The sequence below is a fragment of the Styela clava genome, chromosome 9, assembly GCF_964204865.1.
Source record: "Styela clava chromosome 9, kaStyClav1.hap1.2, whole genome shotgun sequence".
NCBI classification, from domain to species: domain Eukaryota; kingdom Metazoa; phylum Chordata; class Ascidiacea; order Stolidobranchia; family Styelidae; genus Styela; species Styela clava.
In genome coordinates, this window is record NC_135258.1 from 21132597 (window position 1) to 21151462 (window position 18866).

The following is an 18866-nucleotide window of genomic DNA, read 5'->3' on the forward strand; positions in this document are numbered from 1 at the left end:
ATGGTCACGGTGGAACGGGGATAGGTCACAATAATAACTCAGCAAAGCGCAAATACAAGTTGCTCATAATGATAAACATCGTCCTTTGTTTCCATGGAAGATTTGTACGCAAAACACAAACGAGCCATCCATGTTTCTAAGAGAAAATAAGCACGTAACTCAAAAATGAGCACCTTTCTTAGAAATAAGCACATCGTTACTTTATAAAACGCAAGCTAGAAAATAAGCACAAATCTTGGAAATGAGCATGATATGATAACCTTGTATATACCACAGACTGAAGTATTTAAAAGATATTGGGGTGACATTTTCAAGTGTCAGAATGTTGTACTGCTATATTTTTGATATCATAGGTGTTAAACGCGGTTTTATTTAAATTTCTGCAAAGCGAAGTAGATCGTTGACTTCCACGCGATTTCATTGTTTGGTCCTGATGAGAGATAACGATGAAAAGCTAACGTAAGCGAGTTGTTTAAAAAATCATCTGTAACTTAATGACTTTGTCACTGAGGTCACGATATCCAAAACCGTGTCTTTATGCTTAGACATCAACGTGGTAGGCCCATATTGACGGAGAAGGTCGATCAACGATTAAAATTTAACAAGGCAAGTAATAGTGCCCTCGAACTCCTCCATTCTGATGTTCGCCGTTATGACGTCATAGACTCGACAAAACCCACCGCCATTCAAGGCTCAAAATGGTCGGTATGGTTTACTGAATCAGGGTTGCCATATTGGCTTTTTTAACGCCAAATTTGCCATTTTTGGCTTTTTCCAAACGCGTTTGGCGTCAGAATTTCCGTTTGGCTTTTTGGCGTTTTTTTGGCTTTTTTCAAGTCTATTCTAGTGCCTATTATTAGAATCATATGAAATAAAATATTTAGTGTGTAACAACTGAACAATAGTCTATTACCTGTACTTAGCTACTTAACATTAGGATTTCCTGGAGCATCGATTCCCTTGTTTGTTACATTGACTCTTAACCATACCCAATAAGAAATAATTGCAGTTTCTGCAGCTGCTCAAACAGATGTTCAAGCAAGGTTGTAAACATTGCCTCGTTTTTACAGTTTTGCGTGTTATTTGTCAGTTTTACGTTCTGTTTCCAAAAAATAGTTGTATAACTTAATTTTCATTATGCCTGATATGGTTTATGTGAGCTTCAGTTTAATTCTGCAATTGCAGTAACGATGTGATTAACTACGCTAAAATTACTGAATAAGATATCAGTGAGCGGCAGGGGGTTAGATATTTTTTTAATAAAATTGATGGTTTATAACTTTTGAAAGTGAAAAAATTTTCAATAGTAGAGTACGATATAGGGAGAATTTTTCAAGGTTTAACAAGTTTAAGTAGAAACATGTAGGTATATTACATACTGACAGACTGGAGCGGCACTCTGTATTGTATATATTGAATGGTAAAATAGTGCTGTTCGCTTGATATTTATTTTACTTTCTACAGTTGTATAGGAACTTTACTTTCCATTCGTGTGCCTCACTGAATGAACTAATGGCTCTATATCATCATCAGTACATTGCCAAGGGCTTAAAATCTGACAAATCATGGGGCTTTTGTACTTAGTAAAATTGTTGGCTTTTTCTGGCTTTTTTATGTCTTGATTTGGCTTTTTTTGATCGTTGGGGTCTGGCAACCCTGTACTGAATATTATATTCAGGTGACTATGGTCCTAGGACCTCTGACCAAGTTTAGTATACGCATCAAACTTACAAAATAAATGGGCAGGAAATCAATGCATTGCATTGTGCAATTGAGATATAAGATTGGAATATATTTCGCGGACCGGCAGGAAGGTTGACGCGGACCATCAATTCATTTTCGTCATGTTATTCTTGTATAAATCACACCTATGTCTTATTTGGGAACTGGGAAAAACACTATGTTAATTATTATGATAACGATCACCCTAACTTTTATTTGATCCCAGTAATGTGACGGGTTATTAAAACCAATTATGGTTTAATTATACCAACTCTCCCAATTATGATATCACACAGATGTCACCTTCCACGAACCCGCGTTTTTTTGTGTCTGTTGATTTGTGGAGAAGCAATGCCAATAATAATACAATTATTGATTTCAAAGAAAAATGGCAGAAAAACAAAAAAAAACTATCATTTTCACGATGAATGGGAGGTGGATTTCCTTTTACCACCGTGAAATCAGCTCGCGTATGTCTCATTTGCGGGGCGATTATAGCGACGACAAAGCGAAGAGACATTTCACATCTTGTCACTAATACTATCCATTGGTCAGCGCCGTACGGGAAGAAAAAGCTTGCCTTTCAAATCAAACAGCAATCCTAAGTTACGAGATTAGTGTTGGGTTCAACTCAAGCCATCTTTGTGAATCAACTTTTTTTGACATGAACTTCACAATGAACTAAGCACGGAATACGCCTTACTAATGAAAATCTGCAAGACCCGCTCAGAGTTACAGTCTTAAGTTACACGCCGGAGTACAACACACTGAAGGAGAGCATTAGACCAGATTTGTTCGATTTTGGTTTTCTCCCTGTTGAAACAAGATGTTCATAATTAGTTAAATGTGTTTGTAAATGTAACATTCGGCAATACAACTGTTAAGTTCATTTCATCTTAGGGTTATGCAGGGTGTTTGTAAAAAAGTAGGTAAATTGTGGACCTGTCATTTCCGAGGATAATATTGTAGTGCTCACTTTAAAATCAATTTGAATAACAGTCAGTTTGAAAATGGAAGTGTCATTGCTAGTAATTTATTGGCTACGTTGTGATAATCGTTTGATTTCCCAAAGAATCCTAAAGTATATCAGTGTTTTTACTTGACTAAATACAAGTAATTATCAATAATTGAAGATTAATCGAGCAAATAGATATTTTTAAAAGTGCGCATTGAACTGGTAGCCCTCGGCTCAATCGGTACCTAGAAAGTAGCCCTCGGCTTCGGATATGTGGAAACAATGGGTGTTTCCCCGATTATCAACGTCCTTGCTTAGCTAATCAGCAAGATGCAAAAATCGACGTAACAATGGAAATTTATGCACCCACTCAGACACTTTGTAACTCGGATCGATTTTCAGACATGGTTATAAACATTTTCTCGTTTTCATAGCTTTGCATCCTATTTGTCATTTTTGGTTATGTTTCCGAAACCGCTCTTAAAAACGGTGATGTAAAGGTAGAATTTTTCTGGGGTCAAATGTCGGGGAAACGCTGCAAGGGACTTTTTCATCTGAATTCTAGTTGCAGAGCTTTCAGACAGACTTTATATTACTGCTATAGTGTATCGGTGATATTCAAGAGTTTTTGAGGTGAGGAGTAGTGTTTTCAAACTCTGATACAAGCAATAACAACTGGGAAGACTGTATGGATAATGTAAGGACTGTAATAAGTGAACTGAAGGACATTCCTTTATCACTCGATGGAAAATGTCTATTGATCAAACTTAAAATTTTACCTGTTTTCTTATACTGTGCAAGAATATTCCCTATCCCGTTGTATATAGGAAAACAAATTAATGATATTATTGAAAAGTTTGTATTTAATGGTAGAAATACCTTAAGAATTGATACACTATGTGAAAACGAAAAATTAGGAGGATATGATATAATTAATATTCCTCTTTTTACAATGTGCATTTATGTCATGATTTCTTATGAATATTACTGTGATAGAATTAATGCTAATATTGAACACAGTAGACAATCCGTATATAATTTCATTGAATATAACATAGGGCAACAACTGCGTGTTATTTTTAAAATACCTGTAAATAATAGTGTATCACATACGGTACCTTTTTCCCCAATAGATATTATGGAGGAGCCATTATTACTTTCCTTCGGCAATATAACATTGCTGGAACTGATTTAGAACAAGGGAAACATCGAATAATTTATAATAAAATAGTTGATAATTTGAAGAGGGGTGACAGAATAGTGTTTCTTAGAGATGGTAGTTTGGAAGGAGCTTGTTCAAACATACATTGTAAAATATTGGCTAATAATATGAAAACTTTAAATTATAAACTTATGTGGGACATTCTTTCACTAAAAGTTAAACCAAGGATTAGACATATTACTGGAAATGATTTATGTGTACTTTCAGACTTTGTTCTCAAGAACCAGAATTTATATCTCATTTATTTTGGAACTGTGCATTTACACAAATTGTATATGATTATGTTTTTTCAGTTGTATTAAAAATAAACAATTGCGAGTTGAAAAATATTTATAAAACATGTATTTTACTAGAACTAAATAATCAGTGTTTTTCACATTTATCATTAGTTGAACGTAATGCAGTCATACTTCTTCTGTGTACTGCAAGATATAAAATATGGTTAGAACGTAATGCAGTTATTTTTGAAAATGTTAATCCAAGTGTAAATAGTGTCATAACAAGAATTAGAAAATCCCTTTTAGCAAGGAGAAATATAGAACAACTTAGACATAATCCTAGTTTTATAAAAGAACTAGACATAATTTGTAAGAATCTATGACTAATTGTATAAATTTTTATTTTTCTGCTATAAATTAAAAACATATAAATTAATGTATATTTACTGATAAACATGGGAAACTTTATCTGGAATCAACAATGGAATAATACGAATTGCTGGATAATACTGAATGATGTTTACGAATATATTTGTTTATTAGATGTAACTATGTTCTATGATTATTATTTTTTCATCATTTATTTATTTTTACAAAACTGTTATGAATCCACAACGTGGACCTTTAAAAAAAAAAAAAAAAAGAGTTTTTGAGGTGATTCATTTTGGGAATTAAAGCAATCAAATGCATACAAAAGTAGTGAACGATTTCTGCTAACTTATTTCTGTACCTGAACTTTAGGGGTCTAGTATAGTTTAGGGGTCTGGTATAGTTTAGTACCGTACCACATGTACTTCTAGTTGACCTGGCTCAACAATTTTTTCATATGTCAATCCTAACCACCACCTGACTACGTCACCGAAAAATTACGTCATTTCGACGTCACAGTGGCGTAATAAGGCCCATGGAAGTATGCGGATGGTCGTCCAAAACGATCACCCGAAATCGAGCAAGCAATTTCTCTCGTTTTTTCGTCACAACGATCACGATAGGAGGGTCTCATGTACTTTCGTACCTAACATACTTCTGGTGGGCGTAGAATAACAATATTTGCATGTGTCAATCCTAACCCCCACCTGACTACGCCATCCACAAATTATGTCTCTACGACGTCACAGTGACGTAATAGAGCCCCTTAATCTATACGAACTGTCATCCTAGACGCGCTCATCTGCGCACCCGAAATCGAACGACTATCTCTCTCGTTTTTTCGTCGCGACGATCCAATATGAGAGAGATCGCTGACGTTAGTAAGTTCTTTATCGTCGGCGCCGATGCCATTTCGGGTGATCGTACGTATATTTGGCAAGCTCTATGACGTGATTGTGATGTCGTAGTGACGTAATTTTTGTTATGCAAAATTCGTTATGCTACGCCCACCGGAAGTACATGTGGTACTAAACTATACTAGACCCGATAGATGTGCATCAATAGATCAGTACAGTAAAAAGAATTTTTAATGTTTATTTGGCAGATTTTGCATGGGTTCGCAGGTTCGAATCCCATGCGGGGATGGTTATGTGCGAGAGGATTACTGGACTCCTCAACGCTGTAGGGTGGTTCATGTAACTGCTGGTCGATTACGGCTTCTTTCACTACTGCACTATCAAGTCCATGCTTCCAAAAGAAACAAATACTGGTAACTAATCCCATACCTTACATGGAATGGTAACTGGACGAGAGGCCGTGGTTCGCCATATGGTTAAGATGTCTTATCGGCCTTCCTCTCCCCGTATAAATATGTAAATCCTTTTCTATTTACATACTGATTCTGATTGTAATTTTTTTTTCTATTTTTGCAGGCATAAAACAGTTATTTTGAATTGAAAATGAATGATCTGGCTTTTCCCAATGCACCTGCAACGGATACAGTAGTTTGGTATGAATTTCTACTTGATGATGACAAATTGAAAATACATTTGGATTCTACAGATCCTGATCCAAGTGGTACAGAACTGATTAAAAAGTTTTTCGAACAAGCGAACAAACCAATTAATGACCAGGGCAAAATTTTAGCACCACCAGAGAACCAAAGAAATTTATCATTAAAATGTTTGGCTTTGCAAACTGCTGCACTTTTACATTGGGATCTCAATCTATTTGAAAAAGAATTGCCAATGTCAAGTCGACATCAATTGTTGAGGGAGTTGCTGGCGTTTTGTAATGCTAGCTCTTTTCCATCACACACAGTTGATATCAAAAACCAAATCATAACAATGCACGATCATACTATAATGGCAATCGTATTGTATTGTAGATGGGCAGCCAGGACTGTGGTCAAATCTGCATTTCCAATGAAGCCTGGGGGTCGAATTACTCCCACTGCTCCTACACCAGGGTTTTATCAGCCAAATGCACAACAAAGATATGAGGAACTCAAATCACAAATCGTTTCTATCGTCAAAGATCAATGTTTTGATATTGTTCAAACTTTAGAGTCATTTTTACAGCAAGTTAAAAGACCAGTGTATGTCCCTGATTTTGATGTTATAAAAAACAAGCAGCTATGTTCAACTGAAGAAACCACAGGCTGGCTGATATCACTAGAAGAATTACATGCACAAGTTTGCTATGACTTGGGCTGTTTGCATTTTATGCATGGTTTCTATGACAAAGCTTATGAAATGTTCGGCCACGTTAAAGAATGGTTGAAGTGTTTTACAGATACTTCAACTGGATATTGTGACGTTAATAACGATACATTGAAGGGTTATTTGATTGCATGTGCTTCTCTTAATCCGGACCAAGAAGTGGTAAAAAGTGTGAGCAATGATACTATTTATCATAAAGTATTAAAGTGTCTGGAGAATATAACAAGCTCTGATATACGTGAGCTCGGTACATTGTTAATGGACGACATCAAACTCAATGAACTTTCGATGTCTTTCCGTGACCAAATTGAGCAAGATATTTTATATGAAAATCAGCAATCTACAAATCTTGACTTATATTTTGATGTAATTTGGTCAAACGCACTGTGTAGAACAGTAAGAGGATATCCACAGCCAAGTTGCTTATGGACGTATGAACTGAATGTTGCTCAACTGCAAAAAATATTAGGATTTGTCCAAGAATGTTATAGTTGTTTGTCACGGAAGGGAAGAAAAAAATTGGGAGGATTTTTATACTCTCTTCACAACAATCTTTTTAAAGAACCCTTAAGACATCATCTACTGCAATGTGAAGTTACACGACTTTGTCTTTCTCCCAAGGACTTGCATGATATGGAGCAGCGCGAAACTAGTCGTGACAATGTTGTGGTGCAAGATTCTCCGACCAGCCCGGACAGTGCTTCATCAGGACCAGTTGTTGCAATAGAACTTGAATGCCAGTTGATCACCTGTTTCGAACCGGATGTACTGAAACAAACATTGACTAAGCTCCATAAAATATCTCCCGAAAGCCAGCACTGGAGGATATGTGACAAGTGGAATATAACGCAAGATTATGAGTCTGTATTGAAGGGAATCAGTGTTACAATCAGCCGGGATTTGATGTACATTTTGTTAGCAAAAGTGAATCAATGTTTGGCTGATTCTGATCAGTATCAGACAGCAAAGCATATACTGAATTACATTCGAGATCATGGAAAAAGCCTTTCTTTTAAGTTGCACAAGATATCTGCTAATGAACTTCTGCGAATAGAGTTACTTGAATTAATTAATGACCCCAGTTTGAAGTTTTCGAGTGAATCTGAATGTCATGAGCTACGGGAACAATTATCTGATGTTATAAAGAGAGCTATTCAACATCTCTCAAGCAGAACTTCAGATGTCGTTCCTTCGCCGCCGGAACTCGCAGATTTGAGTATAGCCCTTCTTTTGAACTTAGAGGGGGCAAGTTTTTTTGATTCGTTTGCAAGTCAGTCTGATGGACAAGTGCGATTTGCTAAAGTTCTATCCAAGGTACACGCCAAGATTTCGTCGTCTTCTCCACCTCACCAAGAAGCAAAACGATCAGCCAGTGATCTCTGGACCATTTTTACAGCAATTTTTGCTGCAACAACCCACCATCAAAGACGAAGCCAGGATAATTCAATCACAATTGCTAAAGCGAATGATGTGCCAACAGGACTCATGTCTCGCCCAGCATTATTGGTAATGTTGAAGAAACTTAAGAATCCAAGGTTACTGCGAATCATCCTTTCTCTTCTAATTCGTCTTCACAGCATCTGTCAAGAAGATATTCTGATAGATATCAAAGTTCCTTTGTTAGATTTATGGCCATCTTCATCATCTGGAATTCAGCATACAATCAGTGCCGCGTGTGTGGTAAATGCTGTCCGAGAAGTGCTTGCACACTGCCTTAAAATTCAGCCCCATTATCCTCTTTGGTTACATACCCAAGCTGATGTGGATTTTGCTTATTGCAATTATCCTGCTGCATTTAGGAATTATTTGAAATTGATCGCTGTTCAGTCAAATTTTTTCAACAGAGACTTGTTAAATTCAGGCATATTAGATAGTCAGATGGTGCGAAGAATGGTCAAATGTTGTCTACAAATGAGGTGCAATACACAGGCTGCAGTTCTTTGTCAAATGATCAAAGAAGTCGATTACTCCACTGCATTCAAAGCTTTACAAGAAAGTCGAGAGCGCTCAGATGCTATGGAGGTCCATTATCGAGAGCATTTTTGGGATGTAGAATTGCTAGAGTACGCTACATGTATGCATCGAGATTCTGTGGAAGTTGCTAAAAAGGAATCGGCAACGCGAGCTCTAGCAAATCCTGATTTAAATGTTTGCAACACACCAAAAGTTTTGAAAGAAGCGCAGTCATTTAAAAGCAGACGTTTTTTCAGATCGCTAGCCAGACAGTTTCTGGTTTAAATCCTATCTGAGCGACAATTGCCATACTAATAAATAACTCACTTTGCAACATTCAAGTCAAATTTTAGCTTTTTGGGGGTGTTTGAGGAAGAATTTTATTTTTTTTGTGTAATTGAAGGCTAAATATGGTTCATGTGAATAGAAATGTGGCAGTGTGTGGGCTTATCATCTTACTGACATGCAATTTCATCTACAAGTTTCAAATGTCGGCGACGTTTCATCTTGGGCCGAAATTCCGAGTTCCCAACATTCATTACTTGTTTATTTTTCCGCTTTACTGGCAATCAAACCGAACAACCGTTATCCGATAAACGAATTAAGTATGCAATTGTGCAGCAGTGATCAAAAAGCACTTGTTGGTGATTTTGATCAAAAAGCACTTGTTGGTGATTTTGATCAAAAAGCACTTGTCGACACGGCACTCTTATGTTGTGGATTTTCGGCGCTCCCCTTCAGCAGTTTTAAATGGCGCGGTTTGGAATAGGCCACGTGAGGCAGATCAATCAATCATTTATTCGTCGTCACAAATGCACAAAAAAATTGGCACAGGAAATAAATATAATAATATGGCGCGGCGGTGTGGCTCAACGGGCTAAGCGTTAGGAATACGCTCGCCACCGCACCTCTAATGACTCTGCGTGGGTTCGAATCCCATGCAGGGATGGTTATGTGCGAGAGGATTGCTGGCCTCCGCGCCGTCGTTGGGTGGTTCACGTAACCGCTGGCCGGTTACGTCTTCCTCCACCACCAAGTCCATGCTTCCGAAAACAAACAATATAACTCATCCCATACCCGACTTGGAATGGTAACTGGACGAGAGGGTGTCGTTCGCCATATGGATACGCCGTCTTATCGGCTTTCTTCCCCCCGGGATAAATATGTAAATCCTAATAATGATAGTTGTGCGACAGGAGTCGCGACGGACCTTCTTAGGTCTTCAAGCAGCGACACCTAAAGCGCTGTTACTGGTTCAATGTAAAAAATAATTACATTTGCTACAAACATTGACTATGCAATAGTCGTTATGGTGGATATATTTTAAATTATTGAAAAAATTCGCAGCAAACGCAACTTTACTAAAATCATATAATAAAAGAAGAAAAACAACTCAAGTATAAATTTATGAAAAAGACATACTTGGATAAATGTATATAAGTTACATGGAAGACAAACGACTAGCGAGGGGATAATGATTACAACAAAGACAATTTGGATAAATTGTAAGTGTTTAAGTAGAAGTTAATAAGCTTTATGAAAAAAACTTGCAACAAAACTCACTATTTTGAGAATCTTAAAACGTGTATACGTTATATATATATATATACAATGCGCTCCACAGTAGGTTGGCATAAAATTTATAAAAGGATGGTAGGCATATGCTTGCACAATAAGTTGACATATACGAATTTGGGCATATTACAAATTTTCTGCATCTGTAACATAAAATCACTTTGGGCCATTAGATTCTGCATTGTAGACTAACTTGTTGTATATTTTAGATTCGTATTATTAAATATGAAATGAATTCATTGCTTTACTTTTGAATTAGCCCTAATTCGGTACTCCTCTAGTATGTGTGCCAGGTTGGGGTCAGGCCATAATTTTATTCCGATTTTTCTTATTTTAATTCTATTACGAGTTCGGGGACTGTTTGTGTTGGCCAAGTGAATATACCCCCCGCCCATAAACTTCCGTCCCTTCACACAACTTGATGTAAAAAGGCGAACAAAATTAGTTACCTCAATACTGGTACACGTAATTCTGGAGCGCCCCTAATTTCAATCAATTGAATTAGTTCTGAAACTTTCATTCTCGACGATGACAGTTCCTTGACGAAATGGCCATAAACATCAATTGCGGAGTTTGAGTGCTGTTAAAAAAAAACTATGGCGTATTTTTTTCAATCATTAAACTGTTCACTGCGTCCACTAAAACAAAATCAACATTTATATATTAACAAGTCAAATTCATAATTCCAGTCAAAGACAAATTATTTACTTTTTCAAATCTGAATCTGAAAAATATTTTCGAATTTAGAATATATTTCATATTTGGCCACGGGCCAAAAGATACCCTAATATTTCACAAGACATACCGGTTCTCTAGATTTTTGGGCACTTTATGGATCAAACACTGTTGAATTTTGCCCAGTGGAGCATGTCCCACTGAACCCTCTGTTCATTGTTCCCCATGGGAAACAAATATTTTCAGACTTTCTCACGTCAAGATTGGGAAGGCACATCCACTCGCCAATGTTATGAATATTTAACAGTGGACAATGGCTAAAAAATATCAGACGGTGGTTTGTCATGATGGAAAGGCTAAACCAGGAAAAAGGAAAACTGAAATGTTGAAATTTTAGTTTTAAATCCCCAAAACCAAATTCATCGCACCGTTGTCTGTTTGCGGGGATGTTGTAACTCACCTAAGAGCGGATTCGAATCGCAGACCTGATTTCGGATATAGTTTGAGTGTGAGAGCTGATTATTCACTGTGCCCCATGTCCCACCTTCCCCTACAATCTACATAATTGAATGGTAAAGCACCCAAAGCTAAAAACGCACAAACCAAGATTCTGTGATACGATACTTTATTCAGAGAACAAGAAACACTGGCAATCTACTTGCAGGGGTGTGCAACCTTTTTTACAAAAGAGCCAGATACAAGTATCCGGGTGCGGCCGCTGACCGCACTTTTATTTAAGATAGCGTTTCTAGTAGTTGCAGGTGAATTAAAACGCATAAATTTCCGAAAAAAACTGCTATTCAAATTTATTGTCACGCCGACTTTAAACGAATTCAGTGATAAACACGTTTTTATAACATCGTGTATTTTACAACAGGATTTGCTAGCTAGTTTTGTTAATATATATGACAGTGGCACTCATGTAATGCTTTGCGACGCAAAAGGATTGGAATTGCTCGCACGTACCAGATTAACTAAACTAAAAACTTGTTTTGCGAGCACACCATTCAAAAATGGCATTTCTCCGCGGGTCGCACAATTTTTCCTTGTGGGCCGACTTTGGCACGCGGGCCGTAGTTTGCACACCCCTTGTTTAAAGAATGAAACAATGAATAAAGAAATATCTTAGCATGACATTTGATCTATGCCAGCAGAAACAAATTCAGCGTATCTTTGATTTTGATGCCTTCATCTGGTCTATTATTATTAGGCATAAGCTACTTGAGTTTTTGTGAGAATTTTTTATTTTACAATCATCAAGAATCTAAAGTTTAGCTAGAGGGTGTTATGAAAAATTAGTTGGGAAATACTCTTCATGTGTAGCAGAGATATATTCCCGATGAAATCTATAAATATTTAAGTTTGCAACATGCAAAGATGAGTGAATGATTAGTTATACAGAGGGAAATCAATGTCTCAAGGCGGTGTTATGACATATTATTTGAGAAGTATGAGATAATTATTCTTTTCAATTGTAGAAGATAAATATGCAATATATATTTTTTAGCAATCAATTACATCAAAACGAATATACATTCCGTTATAGAAGGCCATGGGATAAATTCGAACAAATCTTGTCAGAACGGGTTTCGGAAATCTGTTGACAACTTTCGTGCTTCGATCTGAGTTGCCATAGAATACCTTAAAAAGAAAAAAATACGTGTACATGAGCATTAGCATATAATGACCATGGAGTGCCTTTATTTTATCCCAATCAGATATCAAATATACCGTAAAATATGGAAAATATCTGAATGAAATATTGACGTTTCACCTAGCAATTAAAATTTTTGCGGCTGTCCAGACGCTTTTACCACTCAAGAAAGGATTTCAAGCCCAGTTGTTAAAAAAATACGTTTTGTGTTCGTGGTTTGCAAGTTATTTGTCAACTTTTATTTCTATTATGACATTTCCGACACGAACTTATATCTGGAATATCTTGGGTATTGATGCTTTTCAAATGACAGGTAGTTGAATAATTTGAAACAAAATAACGTCTAAGAACATGTAGGCCAATCTGCGTGATCTCACGAAAGCAATCGTAAATCACTGACTAGACTGGAGCAACACTCAAATATATTGACGCTAAGGTCTGGCGAATACCGGTCATTGCGACTCATACGGTAGGCGGTTGAGCACTGAGTTCTCAAAATCTAAACCCAGGACAGCTGTGACGTACGCTATCACGCTTAAACGAATATACTTGAATGTTCACATGAATTAAAATAGAACAGAGAAAATTTTGGTGAATTGTCGAATACCATTGAACCCGGATGGAGTTTAAATTATTTGGAATCGATTGGTCAATTAATTTTAAAGGAAATCGATAGACCAATGCATGGTATGAATGTTTCCCTGACGGAAAAGTCTTCCAATACCTTACCATTGCAAAATTTTTGGTGCGTTTTTAAAAAGTGATTTCACGAGTTGGCGTCTATAAACATGGGATATATGTTTCAAACCAACATTTTGATTTAAAAAATTTAGCAACCTGTTATTTAAAATTTCCAGTAGAAAAGTTTAGCCCAGTCTTTCACAGCTATTTCTAGATTAATTTTTGATTACTGCACTTAAACTAAAACTCCTAAGGAGACAAAATGATCATTTCGTTATTTGATCCATACCCGAATTTCCGGAACAGATCTAAAAATTGAAAAATAGCATGCGAAAACTACGTGTAAAGTTTACAATCATGCCTGAAAATATGTCTAAGTGACAAAAGTTTCCGAGCGAATGCTAAAATGTATGTCGTTTAGTCGTTCGATCACATTCTGTATCTTGCTAATTAACCAATACTACGGAAGTAAACAGGGAAGCCATTGCTCGGGGAAACAATCATTGGACAGTGAAAGAAGTAGTGACAGACCAACTGTGACGCGAGCTAATCCACAGAGTATATTCGACGTGTTGACGCTGCGTGTTGCTTGTTTCTAATCGCTAAAAATCGTCAGTAGCCTATTTTTATGGCAGCAAATAACAAAAAAACTGAAAAAGATAACTTGGTGTATCAATAATCTACCATTTCGCTCCCGTCACTCTTTTTGACATCAGTGAAGTTGAAACCATTCTGGCTATGCTCAACCTGGAACTGTTTCGTCCAATATTCACTGTTATATCTTCCTTGTGTTACGACACCGGTAACTGGTCGAATTTTACCAAGGTCTGTCATTATCCATTCGTGACCTGGATTGTCTGAAATATGTGTGCCAAAAGATCAATTTCATCAGAGCTGGAGAGTTTGTTTTCATCAAAAAATATGACCACAATCAATTGGGGAACAATAGGTGTTACATATAGATTCAGTGTGTAACGACGACAGTAACACAAATAAATGTTGGTCTTTATACCACGTTGAAAAATATGGCTTGTACACCGGGAACATGTTTTATCTACGTTTTAAAGCAATGTTGCTATCTACAAGTACGTGCAACAAAGGATTACTTACTTGCACTTGGATACCATCCGTGAGATGGATAATCTAACCTGCTGTACGTTTTTTGATCAGGGTTTGAAGAGACTGTAATAGAACTATCAGGTATAGTTGAGGCTTTCATTCCAAGTAGGCAAAACGTTTCTAGAGTAAGAGTAATAAAAATATTGCAGAATTATTACGAGATGATACATGAATAAAAGAAGGCGCCAAAAGTTTCTGTTTGAATCATTCAAAAATTAATATAGCGAGGTTAGAATTTCTACAATCGTGCTAAACCGACATAGTCTCACTAGTAAGAGAATATCCTATTTAAAGCGGACTTCGACTCGAAGAATACCTAATCAAACTATGCTAAATGCAGAGATATGTTTTATTCGTCAAACTTTGTACGCGGCACTGTCCAATGGTAATAAAAATCGTTTCACCACTTTAAAGGTTTATATGCATATACACAGCATTCTTAATCTAAACTCTAGACTAGAGCAGTGTTTCCCAAACTTTTCGGGCCGCGGACCCCTGCTTGTGGATATTATTTTTTACGGACCCGGCAACGATTATATATAGGTTTACATATATTTTGACGAAATAAAACTCAAGAACGTCGAAATTAATATATATATACTAACGTTGAATATTGGTAGGCTAACGGCATTTCGATGATATTATGATCGATTTGCGCTCCGATATGTGTACTGTCGTAAGTAATTGAACATTTAGAACTAAATTAATTGTGTATACTTGGATAGTCTCACACGATTACCTGCACTGGGTTTCACGCCTCTTTCTTTCAGCAACGGGGCACTGATGACTAAGATCTGTTATTACCGACGGTGTAGCTCTGTGAAGTGACGGGGGTCACCTCAGACGATGGGAGCATCATCGTCTACATCAGCGTTTCCCAAACTTTTTCGGCCACGGAACACTTACACTTTTGATCTCGCCTCGCGGAACACCAAAAAATGAAACAATAAATTGATAGAGAAAACCGGTGTAATGTAGCGGTTCCAACGGAGTTGCTGAATGCGCCGCGAAAACTTACAGAATTGTGTTAAACATACCTAAAATACGATTGAATATTTTACATATTGCATTTATTATACCTGTTTTATTGTTTCTTAGTTTAATTAAATGCTGTGTATATGAATCAATTAATTCATTTTACCATTCTATGGCGTTTATTTTCTATTACGTAATGTTTGCCTCTAATGTTACGTCTAATGGAAATAAAAGTACTTTCCGCAATTTCGCGAGCTCCAGACCTGCCGTTTATTTATTTTTTGAATAGAGTTTACCAAAAATGATTAATTTTTTCAGCATTTTAAAGTAAAACCAGGCAGAAATGGAGGAAGAACAGTTGACCTTTTGCCGTCATTCTTTAAACCTACTTGATTGCCTATGGAAAAATCAAAAACATTTGATAATGAACAGTCAACAATCTAGGCCGACGATTAACGAAAATGCCACTACTTCGCCCTAGTTAGTCCGTATTAGTATTTGTCTACAGTTAGTCCACTTTAGGCCGACGATGACGCGATATAGAACGGTCAGTTGGGCGACAACTTCACGATTCTTAGATCGTCATGGGCCTCATGACGACCATTTTAGACGTATTTAAGATTCCTTTTCCACTGAACACTTCGAAGACGCTCGCGGAACACAGTTTGAGAAACGCTGGTCTACATTAACAACAACTTTTCTCACTCCCATTGTAACAATTACCATAAACGATTGCGTTAACTTACGATTTTATCTCGTTTATGAATGACTAAGTAACAGTGGATATACGTTAAATGTTTATATTTCAGACTCTCAATATCGCTGCGGACCCCTGTGTGGTCGTCACGGACCCTAGTTTGGCAAACCCTGCTCTAGAGCAGCAAAACGTGAGTGATAATTACCTGGAGATGTTTTTCTGATCCGTTGAACTTTTTCTAAAAATGATTGAGGTGACGTAAGAGAACGAATAGAGACGGACAGTTTTTACATGTCATCATTATTTTATCGTAATTGTACAAATTACTTGTAACAAAGACATTGTCTTCACCCTATCTTATTTAGATGATGAATTGTTTTTTATGTAACACTATATGAAATCATACAATACATCTATTTAATTCCCCCCCCCCCCTTTAAGTACGACATTTCGAGGCATTTCAGTAAATTTTCTAGATATCGCAGACGTGGATAAGAAAATCCTATATATATTTATATATCTTATCTATTGCTTGTAATGGAATGTACAGACACACTTTATTTTATGGCGTTTTGCAGGTTTGGCTATATGGAATGTGTGTGATACACTATTATAGTGTTTTCACCTTTCAAATCTTTGTTTTCTTCCTGCAATATTATTACTTCTTCCGGGATACAATCGCAAACACCGGGTAAACCAGGGGGACCTTGTGGGCCACTTGATCCAGGAGGGCCACGCTTTCCTGGTCTATACGGGCCAACGTTGTCAATTTCACTCATTTCGTCTAAAAGGATATATATACAATAAATATATACCAGTAGTCTCAACATTTCATTAAGTCATGGAATCAGTGAATCGACTGGAGTCACACAAGACTTGAATTGACTCGAATCAGCTAAATGAAATGACTCGTGTCCAACCAACCGTCAGTGACCGTCACTCGTGACTCGACTTGACTCCTGACTGGGGGTTTAGCGATTTCCATCAAATATTCACTAATCCATGAAAACTTGAGTTCAATAATAAAAATTTTGCCGATCTCGTGAAAATGACTTATATTTATTGCATTCATTTTTATCTATGACTGTAACGACTGTTTCACAAATTGAATTGTTTCAACTATATTGGATTGTTTGAAATACTTTGTTGGCCGGAAGTATTTGCATAAACCTCTAAAAGCTACCACTTTTGCCGGTATAAAACGTAAGTTTTGTTATGAAAGTGCTACATCTGAAACTTCTATTTCTTGAACTTTGACTCGCGTTTGATTTGATCTATGACTTCTTTTCAAAGTATTGAAGATAAATAATTTGTTTCGTTTGTTTATACTTGACAATAGTATACAGCAGAAAACAGCGTAACTGCTGGTATCAATCCATAGCTTGGACACGGCGAAGAAATATTTCAGTAGTGTTAATATGCGACACTAGACAAGTGGGACATACAGTGGACTGTTGCGGCAAATCTCCCCAGTGCGTATATAACACTTGTTAGGTAAATGTAATAGCTTACCGGGCAAACGTTCCAGAATATTTGTTGTATTTTGTTCACTTTGACTTACGTCTTCAGCTCCTGTTAATCGCTTCATTGCCCACGACATGCACCTTGCTTCGGCGTCTGCATTAAGCATCGAACTCTGGGCTTCGTTAAATGAGTTGACCACAACAATTAAAAAGAAGCTTATCTTATACATTTTATAAGTATCTATAATATATATATCAGTTGAATAAATATAAAATTTATCAGATCAAAGTATAAACCTAACACAGTTTCCCGCATATAGTCCAATGGTATACCGGTGCCGGTCCGCGAAGACTTTGTACCGGTCCGCTATAAATTTCGTTGTTTTGTTTTTTTTCTGCTGTCTCAATCGCTTCACCGAAACCGAAAAGACGAAGTTGCATTGGTTTATTAAGCAATTTCTATTCCGCCGTCATATTGCTGTTTGATAAGTACGGTAATCTCCCGGCGACGTCTTGGCGCCGAGTAATCACACTTTTCGCTTATTCGGTTCCGATTCCTGGCGAAAACGCTCCGTCGAATCTCGCAAGATTCAGAAGCTTAAAAGTCGGCACGCGCATTTTCCCTGTTCTGTATGGTTTTTCTGCTTAATATGACTATCCAAATAAAACATTTTATAAATATTTCTTTAAACCAGGAAATAGTTAAGAACGGAATATTATTCCAAGGCTTCGCTCTGACATCCATTAAGATATGACTTGTTTTCACCCCGCAGGTGGTCACGAGGCGCGCAAAATAAGCATGGGACGCGGAGATCTTTTCCATGTGATGCACAGCAAAGTTGTGAACTTGTGAGCCTGGTGCCAAGTTACCGACGAATTTGTCATTGTCATGTAAATTCATTAATTCATTTTGTTTAAGTCCCACTCATTTTTAATTTTTGTCGGCACATTATTTGATAGTTTTCCCTCGTGTGAAATGTTTTTAAGTGTGCCTTTTTTTTTTATCTAGAATCATAGTGAGTGCCCGACATTGCATCATATTACACAAATATAATATATTTGGGTAATATGATGCAATGTCATTGTAATGTAAATTCATTTTGTTTGAGGCGTCGACCAACTGCATTTATTTACGCAAATATTTTATGTCCCACTCATTTCAATTTTTGCCGGTTCGCGCGTACATTTTATTTAATTTTATCGCTCCGTCAGGGTAGAAAGGTTTGGGAACCACTGCTATAGGCAACAAATGGAGGTAAACATGTTACAAAATCAAAGACTGAACAAATGAGGCCTGTGCTGATGAATTCTGATACTAATTCTGTCACCTCAACTAGACTCTTTTCTAGTTTTTGTTTTTGATAAA

At 36.8% G+C, this 18866-nt stretch overlaps 2 protein-coding genes across 4 annotated transcripts; one reads left to right on the forward strand and one right to left on the reverse strand.

The window, feature by feature from the left end:
* Nucleotides 1–4136: 4136 nt before the first annotated feature.
* Nucleotides 4137–9016, forward strand: LOC120339429 (integrator complex subunit 8-like). Of its 2 annotated transcripts, none has more exons than XM_078116143.1 (2): nucleotides 4137–4771; nucleotides 5920–9016. In XM_078116143.1, exon 2 carries the CDS (start codon nucleotides 5947–5949, stop codon nucleotides 8944–8946), a length of 3000 nt encoding a protein of 999 aa, XP_077972269.1. In that variant the 5' UTR covers nucleotides 4137–4771; nucleotides 5920–5946; the 3' UTR covers nucleotides 8947–9016. The 2 variants fall into 2 exon arrangements, with proteins under 2 accessions (XP_077972269.1, XP_039263489.2); XM_039407555.2 differs by lacking the exon at nucleotides 4137–4771 and adding an exon at nucleotides 4805–5682.
* A 2503-nt stretch (nucleotides 9017–11519) lies between these two features.
* Nucleotides 11520–17836, reverse strand: LOC120339228 (neuropilin-1-like). Of its 2 annotated transcripts, XM_039407314.2 has the most exons (6): nucleotides 17550–17836; nucleotides 16663–16821; nucleotides 16243–16275; nucleotides 14357–14485; nucleotides 13931–14103; nucleotides 11520–12552 (listed from the first exon to the last, which is right to left on the reverse strand). In XM_039407314.2, exons 1-6 carry the CDS (start codon nucleotides 17728–17730, stop codon nucleotides 12415–12417), a joined length of 813 nt encoding a protein of 270 aa, XP_039263248.1. In that variant the 5' UTR covers nucleotides 17731–17836; the 3' UTR covers nucleotides 11520–12414. The 2 variants fall into 2 exon arrangements, with proteins under 2 accessions (XP_039263248.1, XP_077972618.1); XM_078116492.1 differs by lacking the exon at nucleotides 16243–16275.
* Nucleotides 17837–18866: the final 1030 nt, after the last annotated feature.